Raw genomic sequence first — 23,387 nt, forward strand, 5'->3', positions numbered from 1 at the left:
CGCCAAACCGCGTTTTCGGGCTGGCTGGCGTCCCCGCCGGTCGCGTTGGTCACCGCCGGTCTTCGCCTGCTGCTGCGCCGAGACTACCAGCACGCAACACAGCACTCATGTTTCCCGACGTATTGCCAGATGGCGTCCATATCTCACACAGCGCCTCTTCTATCGTCTTTACACGACATTTGCAGCGAAGCACGCAGATACGCGGCCAATTTTTTACTGAGCGAAACGCTTCGAAACGACGCTAAAGATATGTATAAATTTTATAAGCACACGTATATGTTGAAGAGCCGCATATGTGTTTATAACCAGTTGTTTACAGTAGGGTAACGCTGCCAACGGCAACGTGGGTATTACCAACACCAGAAGCGGTAAGCTGATATGTAATGCTTCTACTTGTCCCTTATGATAGACAACGCACGTACGTTTCACGAACCCGTGTGCATGTGTGGAAGAGGTTCTTGACAATTCTTGCACAAGGTCATCATCACTGTGGTCAGTGGGCACCAGCAGCTGGTCATGACTTGTTATTGGATCCGCTCGTGATCGCGATGACGAGGGGTCCATGTGTAGTGAAGTATGAGGTATGGTACAGCTGTTGGAGACGTGGATGCCTCGGTCATTTCTTCAACAAATTGTGTGTGGATAAAAGCGGCGACATGTCGGAACCTGAAGTCACCCTTCTCGTTGGTGAGCTATAGGCCACCGAGGCTGGTAGGCCTGCATAGTGCTACGTATACCAACATCAGTGGATGGCACTTGTCGTATTCGTAGACTACGTGGGCATATGTGTCCTACGTAGCCTAGTCTACAAAGCGGCTGTCAATCAATCTGACATCGTCCCTGCTCAGCATGAGGCCATCGCTCAGCCTCGTCAGATATGAAGAGGACAGTGCGTCGTTCTGGTGGACTAATTGCACTTTACGGTGCGATGACATGGATATCATACGTACATTTCGTAGATGCATTCCTCCGGGGTCGAGCAATGCCTCAATATAGCTTGCTAAATCATAGGAATACAAATGTAATGTTGATTAGACTGCTATAAAAGCGGAGCCAACACTGGAACCACAGACGTCAATCTGATATGACGCCTGTATCATAAGAGTACACATCGTACGAGTATCATGTAGTGTTTATTGCTTTCTTGCAAAATTAGATAGCCAGCACCATAACCACAATTGACGTTGCACCGATAATACGCCTGCGTAGGCTGTTTTTCCAAACCACTTTATAGACCTGGCGTGGCTCTGTGGTAGAATACGCGACTCCCCCACGCAGAATGCCTGGGTTCGATTCCTTCTGGGATCCTCATTTTCATTCTTTCCATTCGTCGGGTCAACGCTGCCGATGTTGGTTTTGTAGCGTTAGCTACACTTGCCTAGCCGGAGCCGATTTCGCGTGGATCCTCATGAGCCGTGCTGCGCATGCGCGAGGACCAGTGATGTCACACAGCTGGGACACCGGAGCTGGCATCTCACGCGCTCACCGACGCCGCCGCGCGCGGCTCTCCGCTAATGGTCTGCGGGTTCAGGGGTAGTGGTGTCGTAGCCGCGGCAGACAAACTGGCGCCGCTGGCGCCGGCGCGCGTGACTCGCCGCCGCCGGTCTGCGCTTTTCAGAGCGAGGTCGTAGCCTTTGCAGACGTATTGGCGGCAGCGCGCACGCAGCTATTCACCTTCGCTGTGCAGTCGCCGTCTGACACTGTGCTGGAGCCGCTTGATAGCGCCTCTGACTGGCGTTTGCAGGTGGGTAACGCCATGGAGAAGGAGAGCACAAATGCTCCTCAAGGGCGCAAAAGAGCCGAGAAGCTTATCTCATCGGATCCCAAAGTAGTTGCCAGGCAATTAGCGGTTCAGCGTACGAAGAATGAACAAAAGAAGGGTAATAATCCTAGACAGCATTTGTGCTGGTCAAAGTGAATTTCTTTTGCGCGTGAAACACATGGCTTTTCCGAATAAAAAAACACTGCAGTGAACGCAAACCAATCGAATTATCTTAGTGAACGCCTTCTTGCCGAATTTCTGAAAAAAAAGAGAACTATATTTTTTAGTGCCCACGCTATGAAAAACAACCACGAAGTACCAACACTTTCAGCGCCGTTATTGCGGTATTGCGGTGTGTGTAGTTACGTTAATGTGAAACTGCGAATATTACAACGCCTTCTTATAGCTAACATAGAACTTAATCTTCAAAGTGTGGGCTAAGGAATGCTTAGTCATTGCAACAGATGCCCTTACACCTTGTGTATATCCTAACAAATTTTCATAGAAACCGCAGACAACGCGCTGCTATGTTAAAATAGCATGCAACAAGCTAAGAAAGCAGACAACATACTTATGCTCACCTGCATCTGCATGCTGGTGAAATGACGCCCATTTTACGTTCGTGTTGCGGAAAATTCTTTGACACGAAAATTATTCTTAGAACAAGAACGCGAACGCCGGTGACTTATTCTGTGCAGCCCATCATGGCGTTGTTCCGGTGCCATCCGAATGAACCTAGGCGTCCCTTGTTCAACTGGCTTCACTGGGCCAACGGCAACGTGGCACAGAGCGTCGCCTGTAAGCGTTGTTATATATTAGGGCACTAAACATCAACATCATGTGAATGGTAATAGTGTGCAAGTGCTTTTTGGCGAGTATCCCGGCAGCAGCAATGTATAGTGCTGCAATGTGACGCTTTCTATTTGAAAAAGAATTTGATAACTGCACGACTTCTAAGATTGGAATATTAGAACATTGTAAATGTACGTTATTGTTAACCTTGTTGTGGCTGGTCATTACATTCATATTCTAATCTTCAGGAGTAATTATGGTGCGCGTGACAGCATCAGACTACGTACAGCAAAGCGATCGACTCCATATTCCAGCTTCAAGGCTCTTTCGCTACACTGTAAGAAAAAAAAAAAAGAGTCCTTTGACTCTTTTTGGAGAGTTCTGGCTTGCCACGTATATGACTCTCTTTGGGAGTCATTGCACTCTCTTTGGAGAGTCGTGTGACCCACAAGAGAGTTAATGTGCCTCTTTAAAGAGAGCCATATACGTGGCAAGCCAGAACTCTCCAAAAAGAGTCAAAGGACTCTTTTTTTTTTCTTAGAGTGTAGGCTACGCGATGTTCAAATATATATCCTACTCACATAGCGAAAAGGATGCATGCATCTGCCACTATATTTCACGGTCTCTTCATTTTATCAGGATCTAATCACATGTTTTGGCCATTTGTCGATCCTTTTCAAAAAACGCTAAAAGCACACAGAAAACATGGACGAAAGAGGGCACATATATAGGCACGCGCAAAGCGTCTGTGTAAGTATATTTGTGTCTTTTTTCGTCCACGTTTTCTGTGCGCTTTTAGCAACTGATATTTGTTCGACTTGCTGCGCCGGTGCCCGGTTCTCAATTACGAGGTCGGCGCAAGTGTTTCGCGAGGTCACCGTGCGGCAGGAAGAGTTACAAGGGTAGGAACTGCATCATCTCGCGCATATGGGATACGTATTTCTTTTTTCTCCTTACATCTACCTTGAAGTCCCTCACTACTAACATCAGTGTATCGATGAGAGATTATTGCGAAACGCAGGAAGCACACGACGTCCTTGGTGAGCGGCGTAGGCGAGACGTAGACCAGCCAGTATACCAGTAAGCCGTTGTGCAACTTAGCTGCGCGCAGTTCATCAACCTAATATGAGGTTCCAAATATTCCGATGGGCGTTGTAGACACACCCGTGCGCAAGTAAATAGCCGCTTCCGTCCTTCCGCTGTGGTCGCTGCGAGCGCCACGGCAGTATTGGCGCTTATCTCCTGCTTCGGCTGTGCGCCCCACTAGATCCTAGCGACGGCTGCTCTGAGCGTACGCTTGAGCATTTTGCTTAGAAGCAGCAGTAGGCTAAGCAACAAATTAGAATGTTACATGAAGTAAGGCTAGCAGCTAACTCTTTTGTATCCAATCTCACGTAACTCAACAAAACGCTGGTTTAAGCGAATACGGCTGTTCCAGGCACCGAAGAGGTTTTCGTGCTGTCGGTCCTCTAAACGGGAAGAATTGAGAGCACAGCAAGTTTACGAGCCGTCTCCTTACGTCTGTAAAGCCAGCGCGCGCTAGCGCTCGCGACCGCGCCCTTATGAGCAAAGTTCGCAGTTGCTGCTCAAGCGACGCAGTCCCCACCCACCCCTACCCCTTTCCTCCCCGAAAGACGGCCGGGGCGTTTCCTCTCTGCTTGAGGAGACATCGACTGCAAGCCTCGCACGTGGACTGACGTTACCGCGTTCACCCTTCTTGCGACGGAGATGGCCGGCTTGTTTCAATATCTACTTCAACCGCGTTCGTCCCCAGCGCTTGCTTGCTTTTACTCTCGCGTAGCACATACGATGCGCGGAGCTATGTTATTGATTCGGACTTTATACAGAAAATGACGGCGACGGCAAAACCCCTCTGAGTGCGTCCATATAATTGCTATCGCAATAAAAGCGTGGACTCAGAAGCGCCTGGCTCGCGTGCAGCCATGAGCGTGTCTTTATTTTTTTTTATTCTTTTTTTGGTCTCGATCGTTCTGAAGCTTACGCCGACCCTAAGCGCAGGCGCGGGCGCCAGAGTGTTGTGCTCCGAAGAAAAACAAACGTCTGCTAAGCGATTTTCGTCTGCGGGTACTCAAGCGGTCGATCAATGTAGGTGGCCCTTCTATAGCGATCATCATAGCACAGAAAAAGTAACCTTGAAGAGATTTTGTTTCTTGCATGACCGGCGCAACCCTTTTATACTATTAATGGTACGACGTAACCATTGATGGAAACATATTAAGTCTCTTTGACATTTGGTGGCAGGAAAACATTACTACGTGCAAAATTTATGAAATGAATTTCCATAGCTGTCACAGTAAAACTCCCGTGGCACATATTTCAGTGCCAAACAGATGTTTAGAATTAGTGAACAGTATTCAACTATACAGTATCCATTGTTTCTGGTCCAGCGGCGAGCTCTCTGTCGGGAGCGGGAATCTTTTTCACAAACTTAAGTGAAAGAGTACATACATTCTAAAAAAAATCGAGTACATGGGGAGTATTTCTATCAGGCAAGAGTAATCGTCATCTGGCTTGCTCCCCCCCCCCCCGCGTTTCCTTTCTCGAAAAAACCTCGCTTTCGCCACTTTCCTATCAAGAATGCTACGTCACGCTAACAGCGCGCACGCCGTTTGTGACTGGGAAGTGACGGGACCACGTTGATAACGCAAAGAAGGTGCGCGAGGTATATGACGATTATAGCTGTGTGAAAAAAAAAATAGTCCCCAAATACCCGACGTTTTCTGAGAGTATAGGACAAATCAGCACCCTTAAGAGTGTAAACATTTTTACTGCGATGGCTACACCTGCTTTCTCGCAGTGGTGACCATTTACTACGCGCCGGGCCTGACCAAGTCCGGTCTCGGTGGCTCCAGCATGTTCCTTACCGTCCTCTCGGTGCTGATTGGCTTCCACGTCGCGGTGCACGTGGGAATGCAGGCACTCTCAATGCTCTCCACAAAACCGCCGGATGCACTGAGTGAGAGGACCACGCAAATAATTCGTGCGAAGCTTGTATCGAGTGACCTGGTGGTGTTCCAAGAAACCCTCCTCACCCATAGCTAGCACGCGCGCACCATAGAAGTAATAAATAAAACAAAATAAATTTTCTTTCCGGGGCCGGCGTTAGAACCTGGGAACCCGCGGTCCGAAAACGAGTGCCTTGAAGATTAGGCCGCGCGCCTATGCTTGCCCAACATGGACTGAACAGAAGCATACGAAAGTGTTGTACTGACGATGCAAAAAACTATTGGGTAGCAATACACTTGCTGTGGAAGCTTCATTGCAATATTTAGTGTTCACCGACTAAACGCGATCTGTTTGACAACGCGTAAGCTCGATATCAGCAATTGCATATTTCAGGAAAATTCTGACTTCGAGAACATTGAATTCCTCAATCGCGTTTCCGTGATCGTGTGGTGGTCCTTCCTTTGTTCCTTTGGGGTGTTCTACAGGCTGAGGAACGCTGGAAAGAACATGAAAGACGCGACCCGATTTCGCCCGAAAACAGCTATCCGGGGACGGCCGCTACCTTTCAAGTAAGAAAGAAAGAAAGAGATAAAGAATAGAATAGCAATAATTATTGCGGTTTTACGTCCCAAAACCGCGATATGATCATTAGGGACGCCGCAATGGAGTGCTCCGGGACTTTCGACCATCTGGGATTCTTAAAACGTGCACCTTAATCTAAGCACACCGTCCTCTAGCATGTCGCCGGTACGAAAATGCGGCCGCTGAGGCCGGGATGCAATCCCGTGACCTTCGGGGCAGCTTTCGAGTACCATAAACACTTGACCACCGTGACGACTCAAGAAAGAAACAAAAGCAGTGCGTCAGGCACGCCGACAACTCAAGCTTCGCTTGCCCCCATTTCCCCGAATGAGAGAGGGCTCCTGAATTTTCTTTAGGAGCGAAGCTCCTTAGGCCCGTACTCCTCCGCGCCGTCTAAGCTCCCTTCTCTTTAAGCATCGCTTTAGGTTGCAGTGGCCGGTGATTTATGAGGAAATGTTTATACCTTGAGTGGTTTGGTTCTAGCGCACCACGAATTCGAGGTTAAAAGGAATAAGCTCTGTGCACAACTGGTTATAATGGTCGTCTTCACTTTCGCAACCTTTATCGTGGATTGTGAAATGACAACCATCATTCTAGCGCACTACGGGGGCTTTGTCAAAGGTAGTAGCAGACGGTCTCCCCACCCGGCGCCGGCGCAAAAAGACAATGAAACGCCGCACGCGGCGTTCCGTCGCCACCGTCGAAGCGCATTGCCGCTCGCACATCTCTCCCACCTGTCTCGCTGCGCGCGCCGCATACTCACTCGCTCAGTCGTTCCCGCCACCGAGTGCAGCAGACGCTCCTCCCACCCAATCCCCAGCCTATCGCCTTCATGAAAGCCAGCAGCGAGAGCAGGCGCATAGTCGGCTGCGTCCCATTTCTAAGGAGCTTTGCTCATCGGTTGTATTTGCACAGGAACACCTGCCAGTTTTTAGTAAGATCGGTTACAACCTGAAAAAGAAAGTCAGCGCTGGCCACAGCCATTGCTGTCCCTCCGACAGAGGACGTGTATAATTAAAAAAAATATAAAAGAACTACTTAGAGTACCATTTGTGCATGCGCCCTTTTAGAAAAATGGCAGACCGAAGCCTCAACCTTCATTGTTACAATAAGCTCTTTAGGAATGTTTCAGATACTTGACTTACATACAGACACGCGTATATGTTCCTGGTTCTAAATCGGCAACTTGAAAATCCTGATAAATTTTGTGAGGCATTCTGACATCGCCCCTCAGGCAAACGTAATTTATTTATTTATTTATTTCAAATACTTTCAGAGCCCGAAGGCATTACAGAAAGGAGTGGTTAATACATATACAAGTGTGCAATAAAACATTTTCTGAACATACAAGTTAACAAAATACCGTATCTTGAAGGGCACTTTTAAAGTTGGTGTCAGCAATTGCAACGATGGAGGCGGGAAGGTGGTTCCAATCCCTGCTGGTTTGGGGGATAAAAGAGTCGTTGTATAGGTGAGTTCGTCAAAGTGGGACACCAACTTTAAAGTTGTGGTACACGCGTGATGAAATGTAGTCAGGCTGAAGAAAAAGATGGTTTTTTAACTCTTGATTTTGATGATAAATTTTGTGAAAGAGGCAAAGACGAAGACATTTACGACGCAAGGACAGATCAGGTAGTTGTAATGTCTTCTTCATTGTGGATACAGAAGCGTAGCGGGAGTAATTGGACAGAATAAACCGGGCTGCGCGATTCTGAACAGATTCGAGCGAGTTGATTATTATGGATTGATTCGGATCCCAGATGCTGCAGGCATATTCTAGTTTTGGACGGACTAAAGTTGTATACAGAACTAACTTTAAAGAAGAGGGTGCTTTAGAAAAATTACGGCGCAGGTAGCCAAGAGTACGGTTAGCATTGCGGGTTACGTAATCAACTTGCATATTCCAGGATAGGTCGTTAGTGACATTAACTCTGAGGTATTTGTAGGAGTTGACGGATTCAAGGGGGTTCCTTTAAGGTGGTAAGGGCAGTGAGTGCTGTGAAAGCGTCGGGTTATTTTCATGACCTTACATTTACTAATGTTTAGTTGCATAAGCCATTTGTCGCACCATAGGGATAATTGATTAAGGTCATTTTGGATATTTAGTGAATCGGCGGAGTTTGTAATTTTGTGATAAATAACACAGTCGTCTGCGAAAAGTTTAATTGATGAAAAAACAATACTGTTAGGGAGGTCATTTATGTAAATAAGAAACAACAAAGGGCCCAGCACAGACCCCTGTGGCACACCGGACGTAACAGAAGAAAGAATAATTGTTAGCTGAGACATACTGGGTCCTGTTCGAAAGAAAATCTTTAATTCAATTGAATATGTTAGTGTCAATATTGAGTTTACATAATTTGAAAAGAAGCAATTCGTGCGATGCCGAGTCAAATGCCTTTGCGAAATCGAGAGAAATGCAGTCTATATCGAAACCAAGATCAGTAGCTACAAAGAGATCATTAGTAAACGTTAGTAGTTGGGTCTCACATGAAAACATTTTCCTAAATCCATGTTGGGAATTAATAAGAAAGAATTGTCCTCCAAAAATTGTACTAGGTGAGAATATATGATATGTTGTAAAATTTTGCATGGGATGCTTGTTAGTGAGATCGGTCGATAGTTATCAGCTGAATGAGCATTACCTGATTTGAAGATAGGGACCACCTTCCCCACTTTCCAGTCGCTGGGTAATATGGAACACCGTAAAGATTGTTCAAAATGTTTTGAGAGAATTATTGCTGAGTACACTCCAGTTATTTTTAAGATTTCTGAGTTCAGTAGGTCAGCACCAGCGCAAGAGATCTTCAGATTATCAATGAGCTTTGTGACGCCATCCCAATCTATAACAATGAGATCCGTAGGGAATAAGTTTCGGTCAGGTAACCATGGTAACAATGCAGGAGCAGTTGTACTGAAGAAGGAAACAAATGCGTTGTTTAGTACAGTGCATGACTGGCTAAGCGGGAGCATAGTGTCATCGCTATGAGATAACCGTATGAGTCGTGTTGTTGCACCGCCGACAATGCTCCAAAATTTTCGAGGGTTACTTTGCAGTACAGACAGCAAGGTGTTTTTAAGAAAGGAATCTTTTGCGCTTTGAATCGCACTGGTATACTCTTTATGAATTTCATGATATGCTGCCCAGTGATCAGTATTGTTAGTTCGCTTCGCGCGACGGAACATTCTTTTCTTTTTATTTGACAGACGTTTTAGGGAAGAGTTGAACCATGGCGACCGGGAATTAACGGCGATTTTCCTTTTAGGGATATATCGCTCGACCAGGTATAGCATTTTTTCTTTATACAGGGTCCAGTTTTCTTCTACGGTGTGTTTGTCAAAGTTGCTCATATAGCCCTGTGCAAATAATTCCAATTCAGCTATTATTGAGCTGAATGTTTCATGCAGTAACGAGGAACCTTTAACTCTTAGTGTGCGCAGTATTTACATGAGCCGAAGAAAAGTACTTAAAGTTCGAGCGCAAACCAGCTAGTACTACTGCACTTCACTGGCGAAGGGAAGGCGCGTAGCGGTTCTGTCGATGGAGCTTACCTTTCTTTCTTAGGTTGTAACGGAAAGTTTCAGCTTGTTTGTGGTTTAGGTTGGTACCTCGGGGTGCGGTAAACGTGTAATACAGTGACAACGCTGCTGTACTCGCGGACAACAGTTCTTGGCAATTACGCCACGGGGATGGAGCGCCTGCACATGTGAAATAGTCCGGATTTGACGCGTGTTTCGTGCCACTGAGGAAAGTGATGGTTGCACGGCATAAGCGTTGCCTGCCATTTGGGGGTCATTTGTATACGTGAAGTTCGTTTCAAGTTTCTGGGGCTAGTATACGGAAGGGTCAGAAGGTGACGGACGCTCACCCCCCGAAGACGCAGAAGCCATTTTACCCTTTCAGGTATACGTTAAGGAGGGACATTTCTGCGCGTGCAAAAACGCGAAACGACAACGTGTAAAGCGAAACACAAGTATCTCACTGGTGCGTGCCGTGTAGTCTTTCAAATAGCTTCTCCTTGAAAACGAAGTAAGGCTTTTTTTTTCTTTTATTTCCAAAGTTGCATACATAGAATGAAATTGTAGGACTACGTTTATTAGCTCTTTCTAACGTGCAATTTGGCTCGCTGGTCTTCGCTTCATTGCTAAGAAAAGTCCGCGAGAATAGAGATAGCTCCGTTTCGCCCGAACAACGCATTAATAGCATTACTGATATATACTATGTGTATATTCGGGGACAACATTTCCTGGCATTGCTGTGGAAGCTACAAAGCCGAAACGCATACGTGCTACCGCGTTATAAATAGCACCTAATTTTAATGATAATTTTCTAACTTGCCTTACTCGAATAAATACTGATCTATTTATTATGAAACTAAAAGTGTTGCGGGATATAGTAGATGAAATGAAATAAATGTTCTCTTTAGAAGAATTTCTTTTTTTTCCATTTCTTAGGCAGCACCACTACACTACCACAATGCTGACGTGATAAAGAGCGCAGGTATGAGCAAAAGCATCGCGCTGCGTTTTTTTTTTTTTAAACGTCTCCGAAACTGAGCCATAACGCAACCTCCAGCAATACGCGCACAGGAAGGCAGCCAACAAGCAGCGGAAAGCCGCCCACGGTTGGCTCAGCTTTGCGCCTTCTGCGCACTGCTTTCAAATTAGGGCGCTCCGTACTTGGTAGGGCGGACTAATGGAGATGACTCACTTTTCCGCCCCTCTGCGGCGCCGCTAAACTCAATCAACCCCAAATCACCCTACGGCCGCGACTGGAAAGACTATACGCGTAATGTTGCCATCCATCGGCTCCCTCTACCCCACTTCCTATCGCACACATAGCCTTGCGCGCAGCGCGGAACACGATGTGATCTTACCACCCTCGGACTTTTACGGAACATCACGGCGACGGCAGAACTGCAAAAATTCATGAGGCCCTTTATTCCAGTAAGGTAGGGATGTGGGCGAGTTGGAATTGATGCATATTGTAAAAAAATCAGCGCAAGCAAGACCGTCTTGCTTGCGCTGACTTTTTTACAATAGAGGATTTTAGCCTGTCCGGTATTCCGGTAACGCCCTAATACCGGATAGCGTGTGCCGTAGCTGCCGCCACGTCAAGTGGCGCCAGCTATGGAGGATAAAAACAACTAACAAACACATAATGTATGTCCTTCGAGATTATGGGATTGTCACTCGCTAAGCCTACACATTGATTATTTGAGTATGGCTCTCCAAAACGGTGCCGTATCGGCACGAATACTTTGCTGTCGAAGCTTACGAACGTGAATATAAAGCAAATAAAAGCATCAGTTCGGAAATAACGAGCGACAGAGCGCGCGACGGCTCCTTGATAGATTCGAAGTGGACGGCAATCGCTTTCGGCGGCGCGGCCATGTTTGCCGGGCGTGCGCATGCGCTGTTCACACCCGGTATTCCGGTACACGCAAAGCATTTTGCGTATAGCGGTGTACCGGACAGACTAAAATCCTCTATTATGGCCCTTTATTCATTCGCCGAAGACGACTCGGAGGCGTAAGCGGTCTTCTTTTTCTACTGGGTCTAATATATTGATCCTCACCCTCCAACCTCCGAAGCTTTCTGCTCCTCACGTGGTGTCGCACTGCGTCCGGAATCGGCCCGCGTTTGACTAAGTGACGATGTCTCGCGTATGTCATTTTCTGACGTCAAAAGCTTTTGGGGCTTTTTGATGATGTCATAATGATATCACAAGGCACTGAGGTCATGTGACTATTGGTGCGCCGATGGACACGTATTCACATGACGAGAATTTGGGGACATTAGAGTGCCTCGATGCGCGCGCCCCCGCTTAGAGTGGTGTCAGCTTTTGAAAGGGCAGGTGCCGCCTCCTCGGCCTTGGCGGCAGCGCGGCCGCCATTTTGAATCCCCCGCCCGGTCTCTTGTGCGTGGCGCGCGTGCTTTTTCTTAGGCCGGCGCTCGTTTCCCTTCAGTTTTATGCGCTCGCTACCGTCACCATGGCCGGGTGTTGCGTGCCGCAGTGCACCAATCATTCCAGAAACGCTGGGAGCTGTACCGTTTTAGAATATACGAGGTTTCTTTGGACAGTAAAAATCAAACGTGACAAGCGGCATCCGAAGAACACATCATGCACTTGCAGCGTAAGTTTTCGGCCGGTATTTCGAATGCACATGCAAGGATAACTTCTGCCGGTGTCAACCTTGCGTAACAAATGGACACAGTGATATCAGCTACATGCCTAAAATGCTTTGGTTCACGTGTGCATGAATCCTGCATTTTTTTCGCAAACGTTCTTTACTGCACTTGGTTGGTCCTGTATCTGCCTTTGATTTTTGCTTTCGCTATTCTTGTTACTTGAAATGTATCATGGAACATACTATGCGTGTTTGTCTGCAGATCAAATCCTTCTTTTTCCTAATAATAATTATTTGTCAGAATTTACGTCCCAAGAATCCGATATGATTATGAGAGGCGCCGTAGATAGTGGAAGGCTCCCGAAATTTTGACCATCTGTTGTTCTTTAACGTACACCTTAATCTAAGTACGCGGGCCTCGTTCATTTCACCTCCATCGAAATGGGGCCGCTGCGGCCGGGATTGGATCCCGCAACTTTCGGATCACTAGTCAAGCACCATAACTAAAACCACGGCGGGTTCTTGTTTTTTTGTATTCCTTTCCGTGTTTCAAGTACGCCTTCTGTGCTGGTCTGATGCCCATGTATGTATGTGTGCAGTTACATGTTTTTTATCCTTCCCTGTTTCTGTGTTTCAAGGTTACATTTTCGTCCTGTCTTAAATAATTACGCAGTTCCTGTTTTTTTAACACGAAAGTGTTTTATGCCGGGGTCCACCAAGTACATCCGTCACGGATATGACGTTGATAAAATGGACACCAACGGGTGATAAAGAAAAAAACCAAGAAAGAGATACCCAGCTGGGAATCGAACCCACGACGCTGCGGCCGCGACGGCAAGCGCCCGACGCGCTACCCACTAAGCCATCTCGGGAGATGCTAGGCACGGCGCGAACGCGCCTTATATCTTTCATACATTCTCTTTCGCGGCGGGCGGAGCGGGGCGGTGCCGCCGTCTGTGAGAGGTGAAACGAAGTAATACTTCACGATCGACACTTACTAGCGCTTACTCCGAGATTGCACGTGATATCTGAGGTCATGGTTAAAACGTCTCGATACCAGAGAGGTAGAGTGACCGCGCTGGCGTCGCCGAGGCACCCTTGACGCAGTTACGTTCTTTGCCTTTGGCTTCGTGTTAGCGTGCGTCGGCTCATCGGAGTAGTGCATCTATAGTGTACTAGTACACTATAAGTGCATCTTTCACGTGCATCAACGGGATTTCTCCACCGCCGACTGCTTCAATTGCGAGAGCACCGACTAACAAAACTGCGGCAAGGACGCGATTTCGACGAGCGAATGTCGTGCCTTGGTGGAGCGAAAGCAGGGCCTGCGAGACAGAGGCCAGCGGGACGCACGCGTTTGCGGCTCAGGCTAGGAACCTCTACCTCCCGTGTTGCTGAAGCGCAGTGCGTGTTATGTATGCATGAGCACAGGCGTCGGCTACCCAACACTAGAAAGCGCACACCGTGCCGTTTCTCTCCTTAATTGACGACGCTTTGAAGAAGTGCATACCGGGTACCAGTGTTGATTATGAGCTTGTTGATATCATCCTTACGCGGGATTCACGATTCGCTGTGTCCAAATATATGTTCACACCGTCAGCTACAACAACAGTTTAATCATGATCATGGGCGTTAGTCGTCGCGATAGAGAGATGCTGTCAACATGGGTTCATCTACGTCAAACGGTGCTATAGCTGCCAAACACGAATAGACGTTGTACAAGCTCTGATATATCATTACACAATAAGCACTACTTCTGTGTAGACACGTTTCACTTTCGTGTTATACCGATTCCTATGACGGAGGGATCAGCCATGTTTTTTTAATCATTTACGATCACTGTGAATCGACTAGTGGCAGTTTTGTTTTACTGTGTAATTTGCGTTTTATTTGTGTAATTGCTTCCGTCAGCGCAGCATTAATGCGCACAAATAAATGGCCTGTACACTGGATATTAACGCGCGCGCGCGCGCACACCCACGCACACACACACACACACACACACACACACACACACACACACACACACACACACACACACGCGCGCGCGCGCGCACACACACACACACGCACACACACATTCAGTATCTTATTTCTTTGAGCAAGCATAATTTATTTATTAATAATGTAAGCCCTGAAGGCTCATACAGGAATGCGCATACAAACAGTTCTCGCGAAGCGTCTATACAAAGAAGACGCATGAAAACAACAAGAAGACGGGGAAGCATTGTGTATACATTAGACACGCTATGTCAGTAAAAAAATACAAGAAACAAAGTCAAGTTGTAGAATGAGTCAGAGGCGTAGCCAGGGGGGGGGGGTTGAGGTGTTCAACCCCCCCCCAAATTTTACAGTTTTGCTTGCGTATATATACACGCGCACATACAAACGCACGCACGAACATACATAAAGTATGCTTGAACCCCCCCCCCCCCCACCCGAAAAATATTTCTGGCTACGCCCCTGCAATGAGTACGTCATGGAAAACCAGTTAATGAAATAAAAACTCACAGGCTCCCTTATGCGTTCGCTTAAGACGGCTCGAAAGCGAAAGCCATCTTCTTCTCATTTTCTTGCGCACAAAGCGCGGTTTTGCATTGCCTCCAAGATCGGAGGCACCTCACCTGGTTTTGCACTGCCTCCGTGATAGGCCCACTTTTGACCAAGCTACGATGTCATGTGATAACTGCAGCATATGACGTCACGCCAAAATTTGTGAAGCCATGATGACGTCATCACGTGACGATGACTTTTTGCATCCCTCGTCCCCAACGTCGCGGCACGCTGACGCCGTAGACGCGGGACGCCAACGGTCAAATTTCGCGTTTGATGAGGCATTTAAGGCTTTCGTCTTAAAAAATACGTCCACCACGGTGGTATAGTGGTGACGGAGCTCGGCTGCTGACCCGAAAGTCACGGGTTCGATCCCGGCAGCGGCGGTCGCATTTAGGTGGAGGCGAAATGCTAGAGGCCCGTGTATACTGTGCGATGTCAGTGCAGGTTAAAGAACACCAGATGGTGAAAATTCATGGAGCCCTCCACTACGGCGTGCCTCATAATCATATCATGGTTCTGGCAAGTAAAACCCCAGATACTAATAAAATAGACAAACGGCGCCGTGCATCTGCCGCACAAAGTGTAAAACAAAATTGGAAACACTCAATAATATGTGATGCAATTGGGCATGCGAGAAAACCTGCAGATACAGAAAAAGAAACTGCAGGTACAAAAAGAAGAAGGAACAACGCACTGATACTGCGCGCATGCAAAGTTTTACGGCATACTCGCATACTATTTATCGTTTTGATAAGGACTCAAGGTGCAACTCGAGTGACGATACAGTAGCGGCTACAGATTGTGAGCAAGAAATGTCAGCAATAATAATGACAAAGCTTTCGTTTCATTTTAGCAGGATATTCGCACCATATTGCCCCTCGGCCCTTTAGTCTGTGTGCAATATGTATGATGCCATTTATAATAAACGAGTAAATTGTGTGCAAACTTAGCAAAATGCGACACCTTAATCGCGCTTAGGTGGCTTCGCAACACTAGACTGTGTGTGTTCAGATACACATACTGCTGCTGTTGACATGTATAAAAATACTTTAAACGATTGTTTGTGTATTTGGAATGCAGAGTTTACGAGAAAATTAAGTAAGGCTTCATAGACTTTGTCGTTTCCGGCGTAAGGAAGAGGATTGGTTTTCAACATAACAGAGTCTATGTCTACCTCTAGCGCATAACACATTAGCGTGCACTTATTTCTGGACGTATCCGCGCACCGCAAGCGCTTTGTGTAGCGCGTTTCGCATGCTGCCGAGCTGCGGCGGGATTCGCAATGGCGGCCGCCGTAGCAGACGACGCGCCTGTCCTCACCCTCAGCGGAGCGCGCGGGCATCAAGGCACCCTAGGGGACATGTGCACGTAGCGCCATCTGCCGTCGGCGGCAGCTGTGGCCTTACGTAAACGAATGGAAAATAGGCGAAAAAAAAAATCGTATCTGACGAAAAAGCTGGTTACCAAAAGCAACTCCAGGTTCTATGCAGCAGAGACTTATACGAACATTCTGGTAAGATCACAGTGCCGCACTACAAACCGCGTGGCTTCCCTGGATGTTTAATATTTTACAGTGGGGCCCCGTGTGTTTCTAATGGGCGGTGTTCAATTGACCTTGGAAGCCACACGCTTTGTAGTGCAATACTGCAATTTTACCAAAATGTTCCAGTGGGTCTTTGCTGCATATAAGCGGGACCCGTTTTCGGTAATCAGCTTTTTTCATCAGATATGATTTTTTTTTTGGCTATGTGCCATTCAGGACGCCGTTGTTGAGGCTGAGAGATGGTGCCACGTACGGATGTCTCAAAATTCTGGGAATGTGACTTGAAGGTCACGAGAATATTGATCGACTTTAATTCCTTAGCTTTTTTATATATAATTCATGTTCAAGCCGCCACCGATAAGGTATCACGAAGTATCGTCAGATCTTGCCAAATCTTGCAAAGCCGCTTGAGTCTTGAGACATACAAGGCTTTCTATCGCCTTAATAAATATGTTTTCGTACGCAGTTCCAGCCAACGCCGACGAGCCGAAACGCGACAGCCCCGCGCCTCCCCCGGAAGCCTCTCAAGGCACGAGCACCGCGCAAGCGCCCCAAGATGGCGGAGCCGGCGCAGAGGAGGCCAAAGAGGACGGGGCCTCGGGCGATGCTGAACCAGCCAGCAAGGACACGGGGGACGACAGCGAAGCTCCGGAGCACAAGACTTCCGAGGCGGCCGGAGGTTCCGCCGAAGCCGCTGCTGATGGCGGCGCTGCGGGGACTGATAACGCCACCGCTCCTCCTCATCCTCCTGCCCAAGCTGACGCAGCGGCCCCTTCTGCGCCACAGGCCCAGGAGCCAGCTTCGGTAAGGCATCCTTACTTCCGATGCTGGTGGTAAATAGAACTGAACGCTGGGCGGTTGGCAATACAGCACAACGAGAGAGAGAGAGGCAAAGGAAAGGAAGGGAGGTTAATCATGTTGCACCCGGTTTGTCACCCTACACGAAACTGCGCGAAAAACGGGGAGAAGGAAGGCACACGGCAGGGGCGTAGCCAGAAATTTTTTTCGGGGGGGGGGGGGGGGTTCAACGATACTTTATGTGTTCGTGCGTGCGTTTTTATGTGTGCGTGTATGAAAATTTGGGGGGTGAACCCCCCCCCCCCCACCTGGCTACCCCCCTGGCACACGGATGAGCGCGGACTGGCATGGCAACCACGGTGCTGGCAACTGAAAGTTTATTGGGAGAAACACATATATATAAACATGGTACAAGGAAACGAGTGGTGCAAAGAAACACATGTTTCTTTCTACAACGTGTTCCTGTGCAACTACAGGTTGGCGGTTGCAACATGTGTCCCCTATGCTCTCCTTAGTTTATATGTCTGTTGGTTTCATTAGTTGTGTCTAACATGGCACAGAGAAACAAGTGGTACAAACGAACGCGTGAGTTGCAGGTTGGCGGCGGTATCTCAAGTTATGCGCAGGCGTGGTTTAGCGGTAAATACAACACCGCGATAGCTTTTGGGTGCCGCTATAGGCTACGATTTCAGATTTCGAAGAAGCGAGAGGTCTTTCTCGATTTTACGAACTTCCCGATTTAACGAAATAAATTGAGCGTGCGCATCACGTGGTTAAATCGAGTTTTAACTGTACAAACAATTTTCCTTCGTATTCTAACATCAATATTAGTTCAGTCGCGAAGCTGCGTAGCCAGAAATTTTTCTCGCAGGAGGGAGGGTTCAGCCGTTTTTTATGTATGCCCATGCGTGCGTTTGTATGTGTGCGTGTATGCACATGTATGAACATGTATGCTTGTATACACATGCAAAATTTAAAATTTTCTGGAGAGTTTGAGTCCCGCGAACACTCCCTCCCTCCTCCCGCTACGCCAATGCAGTTGCACATAAAAGAAGAAAGACGGCTGGTGATTCGCTCTTGACCAACTTTAACTTTCATCTTTGTTTGGCTATCCTATAGCAACAATTCTCGCGTGTATAATTCGGTATCTCCATCTTGTTGTTCGCAGTCAACGCTAGACAAAGTCCGAATCGCCATCCTGGCCGTCTACAGCCTCATTCTGCTGGGTGGTGTGGCGGCACTCGTCGGGATCGTGTTTAGCGCCTGACAGCACCGGACGTCTCCTGGGATGCCAGATGACGTCACACATTTCCGCGCATTTGTTTTTCGAGCAATGTGGTGTGCGGTTCGCTAACAATTATGCGAAGACTGCGCGCTTTCTTGTTGTTTTTGTTTGTAGTGCTTAGTTGCGCACCACTTAAGTGTATTTCCGGAACGTATAGACGTTTGCGTAAGTCTGTCAAATATGACCTACCCACATGCGCCTGCACTGACACGTAGCTTCTGAATCTGCTACATACAGTCGTTATTATATTGTTTTTATGGAGATCCTTTGGTGATTCCTTTTTGTTGCGCGTATTTCGTTTGTCGTAATGCGCATGCGCCAATGAAATGTTTTGCCTATATAATGGTGACAACTCGAGCTTCACGTCAAATTTCATTTTTTTATTACATGAAATCCTGCACAATGCGTCAGAGTGGTGTGCGAAATGATATACATATTTTGTTAATATAATCGTACGTCCATTCGCGGGGTACGAGTCTGCAGTGTAGGCAACAATAATAATAATAATATCTGGGGTTTTACGTCCCAAAACCAAGATATGATTATGAGAGACGCCGTAGTGGAGGGCTCCGGAAATTTCGACCATCTGGTGTTCTTTAACGTGCACCTGAATCTAAGTACACGGGCCTCTACCATTTCGCCTCCATCGAAATGCGACCGCCGCGGCCGGGATCGAACCCGCGACCTTCGGGTCAGCAGCCGAGCACCGTAACCGCTATACCACCGCGGCGGACGGTGTAGGCAACAAGCTCAATTAGGTCTTTCAGTATGTTACGGCTGGAAAGCGATCTCTCAACACACGAAACTTTATTTGGGGACTGGTAACAATAGTCCAGGTGACCGTAACAGCATCAGGCAACAAACACATCGTAAAAATGACAAGTATACATGGAGGAAGACCATGGCGATCTTCTTTCCTCTTACTGTTACCAGTGCTGGGCAGTATCGAAGATACATGTATCTTAGATACTATCTTAGATACTCCTCGGGTATCTTGTATCTGTATCGCGATACGTGTCGCAAAGTGAGTATCTGTATCTGTATTTCCGATACATTCAATAATGTATTGTGTACCTTAAGATACAAGATACCGCTATCGCAACACCACCGTGAGAAACAATTATCGCTGGCTGAACTCTGCTTCTCAAGCTGGTACTGGCGCCACTAAGCCACCTGAATAAAACTAAAGGCAGCGACATAAAGTTATCTTTCTGCCAGAGTCCTCTAGTGAGGGCAGGTGATGAGGTCTGCGCATCCCTATTGGTGGAACAGAGTCAAGTGGCAGCGCTCGCGCAGTCTCGACACAAACACGCGCGCGAACGTCTACACCCAGACCACGTAGTTCTTGTTTTCTAGAATTTTTTTTTTCGTTTTATTTGTGTCAGTTCCATGACACTTTCTCTTAGCCACGGTCCCGCGCCGCGCACTGTCCTGCGCAGCGTCTGTCACGGAAATTCTTATGGCGCTTTCGCGTCGCTATTGATTCTCTTACGTGGTGCTTCGTTACGAAACCTGAGGAATGCAAGAACAGAGTTGCTTCGCGTATCATGGCTTTCACACATCAGCGACTTGAAGCATCTCGTGTATGTAAGTATGCCTTACATGCGATGACATTGACCTACATGCAAATAACGTTCTAAGGACAATAGATCCACCGATACCGATGCTCGATCTAATAGAACAAGCCTTTACCTAACAAAAGATATCTCGGTGTACCATATAATTTCTTTTCGTGCTATTTATATATTCAAAGAATTTTTGAAATCATAATTTGCTCGTTAGCACTGATGCTTTCTTACCTGTTCTTTTGCATTCTGTTCCTAGGTCTCTTTATTGTTTTTTTCTTTTCGATGTGGTCGCTGCAATATCTCTTTTGTAACGTGCTGCCAAAATAAGCTCTCTGCTTTATTGTTACTTTGAAATGTCTGCGTTATTTCTCCTACTGTTTGCACATTTATACTTCACTTGAGTTTGCTGTTCTGCCAAGGTGATTTTGAAAACAAATATATAATTATATGGGCGCGCCTTTGTATTATATTACTATACAGTAATATTAATATTTGAGATTTAACGTCCCAAAACCAATTAAGTTATGAGAGACGCCGTCGAGGGCTCGGGAAATTTAGACAGCTGGGGTTCTTTAACGTGCACCTAAATCTAAGTACACGGGCCTCAAGCATTTTTGCCTCCATGGAAAATGCGACCGCCGTGCCCAGGATTCGATCCCGTGACCTTCGGGTCAGCAGTTGAGCACCATAACCACTAGACCACCGTGGCGGCTCTACAGTATACAGTACCAGACATTCTGCTTACCGCTTAATAAAGCAGCGAAGTTGAGTTTGCGTTATAATAATGGAAATTATTAGGAGCCATCTTAAAGATTTTGCTTGGAGGCCCCCGAGAAGATTTTAGATGAGGGATACTCAAAAAACATATACACCAAATGCTCCGTTTTTCTTATGAGCGTCCGAACGAGCCGTTTCAGGCAATATTCCATAGGCAATGAATTTTCTATTGTCTTACCTTAAGTTAGTTCAGTAAAGAGTTTCGTTTCTACAATTTGACTGCCGCCATATTAATCGTCGCTATACCATGTGACAATACAATACGTCTGAGACGTTTCCGGGTTGCAGATGCTCTTTTGTTTAAGAAAAATTGTTCAAAGATCGCAAGTTAGTGAGTATATCGATAACGAACGCTTTACACCAGCAGATACGTAGACTATGAACAGCCATTGCGGTTTTATGTCCCCTACGTATACACCACTCGTTACAAAACTCGTTTCCAGCTTTGTTACTGCTGTACACATAGGCGTGCGCAGGGTTCCCCATTAGGGGGGGGTGGGGGCAAAGGTTCGTCTCAGCGCCCCCCCCACTCTACTAAGTCAATGTATGGGGCAGATTTTGCGCCCCCCCCCCCCCCCCCCTCTTAGGTGACTCTTAGAAGGGTCAATGTATGGGGCAGATTTTGCGCCCCCCCCCTCTTAGGTGACTCTTAGAAGGGTCAATGTACGGGGCAGATGTCGCCCCACCTCTCTTAGGTGATTAGGGGGGCGGTCGCCCCCGCTGCGCCCCCCCCCCTTGTGCGCACGCCTATGGCTGTACACCTGTCCGGTGATCAGGTATGCGTAGTGGTAGTTTACAGACAAGGTTAAACTCCACGCCGGTATTTGCACCATCGTGCGAAGGCTTCTTATCGAAGTTCTTCCTGGTAAGTTGTTTCGGAATTGAACCCCGGTAAGTTGTTTAGGAATTGAACTAATGTACTTTAGGAGTTGAACTAAAATACTAATGTAAGACAGACAAAACTTTTGATACTAAAGACATTGCATTCAAATGAAACAAAATTGGTCAGAGTTAAGGAACTTCAAGCAGACATTTTTGTCCATTGGCGTTTGCTACTGCGTCATATGGATATATAACTTGGGAATGTATCGAAGTATCTTAAGATACAATTGGCAAGTATCGTATCGAATACAATTATCGCGGTAGTATCCTGTATCTGTATCTCAAATACTTCTTGCCCGAGTATCTTGTATCATATCGCGATACAATTTCAAAGTATCTTTGCCCATCCCTGCTCTTACATTATTAGTCCTATAACAGGCTACGAATCACTCGTAGGAAAAACAAAACGACAAAACTTACAAAACGACAAAACGACACGTATTCTCGAGCATGTGACGAACACGTGTGGTGGTCGTACGGTGCTCGCCTCCTGACCCGAAAGTCACGGGTTCGATCCCGGCCGCGGCTGTCGCATTTCGGTGGACCCGAAATGGCACAGCACCGTGTACTTAGATTCACGTGCACGTTAATGAACCACAGGTCGTCGAAATTTCTGGATCACCTACACTACGGTGTACCTCGTAAACATACCGTGGTATTTGAGCGTGAAACCGCAAACACGTGGGTGCAGCAACAGGTTTGCTCACATGTGGTTTCAAATTAACTCATCATTTTTCCGTATATGTGTCAGTAAAGCGTGCCTTAAAAATGTCGTTCTTGTGTAGCGGTTGGTGTATGTTCTAAATCCTGCGCTAAATGCAGCTTCACTATTCAAAACCTAAGGAAGTGCGCAGCACGGTCACCCAGCGATTCCCGTTCGTAGAATTCCCACTGCTCCGTTTACCAAACCGTCAATGGCGTCAGTGTCTGAGGTAAGCATGTACGGTTTCTTCGAGGCGAGTACAATCTTGTTGGGGTAATTCGCAAACTCCGTGTGCGACATGAGCGCTACTTTTTGCTGCGCATTATCGACTTCCTGCTTGTTACGACAGTCGAGATATGTGTCGTCTACAGCGAGTTTCGCCAGGTTGTTTCCCTCTTCAGATGTAGCGACGAAGGCGCCGGCGAAGCGCCGGTGGGAGGAGCAATCGCACGCTTGCGGAGGTCTCTGACACCCTCTCTTCCGCGGCTCGGCTGTCAGCCGCATGCTTCCGCAGTGTCTTTCGCGATATTAAGTTAATGGTTGGGATTACTTCTTGGTTATCTTTGTTAATTATATTATTTTGGACCTTGTTCGTTTATTTTTAACCCGTCTTTGAGCATTGCTAAACTTATTTCTGGCCTGTGTTGACCACTCGATTTTGAGCGTTAACCATGCGGCATGGGAAACTGGATGGGCGACAAGCCGGGCCCCTCAAGTGCTATGCACTTTAAAAGGACACTAAAGGCGTATAACAATTTATGACAGAGTGAAAGCTCAATGCAGGACAACGTCTAAAACGGCAATATTATTAACAGCAGTGCCCTACTTACCGAGAAATTAAGCTAAGTGTATCACACGATGAGGTCCACGAGTGGCACATTTCGGAAATGATCCCGATGACGTGAGAGAGTTCCGCTACAATTATTCACTCGTAATCAAACTAGCTGCAATAAAAAAAAATTACAGCACATCCACGTGGTGAATGATGATGAGTGGGGCGAAGCTCCGGAGAGAATCATCAGTATACCGTGAATGTTATGT

The 23,387-nt window shown here is 47.0% G+C and overlaps 1 protein-coding gene across 1 annotated transcript in view; it reads left to right on the forward strand.

Annotated features, from left to right (window-relative positions):
* The window catches only part of LOC119375169 (uncharacterized), an 86,961-nt gene extending 68,335 nt beyond the window's left edge, over nucleotides 1-18,626 (forward strand). Inside the window, exons 12-15 of the mRNA XM_049411188.1 lie at nucleotides 2,461-2,560; nucleotides 5,373-5,531; nucleotides 16,800-17,137; nucleotides 18,300-18,626. Of these exons, the coding sequence (XP_049267145.1) occupies nucleotides 2,461-2,560; nucleotides 5,373-5,531; nucleotides 16,800-17,137; nucleotides 18,300-18,398 (696 nt within the window). The 3' untranslated portion in view covers nucleotides 18,399-18,626. The remainder of the gene's footprint in view (nucleotides 1-2,460; nucleotides 2,561-5,372; nucleotides 5,532-16,799; nucleotides 17,138-18,299) is intronic.
* Nucleotides 18,627-23,387: the final 4,761 nt, after the last annotated feature.

The sequence above is a fragment of the Rhipicephalus sanguineus genome, chromosome 11 (genome assembly GCF_013339695.2).
Source record: "Rhipicephalus sanguineus isolate Rsan-2018 chromosome 11, BIME_Rsan_1.4, whole genome shotgun sequence".
Classification (NCBI taxonomy): domain Eukaryota; kingdom Metazoa; phylum Arthropoda; class Arachnida; order Ixodida; family Ixodidae; genus Rhipicephalus; species Rhipicephalus sanguineus.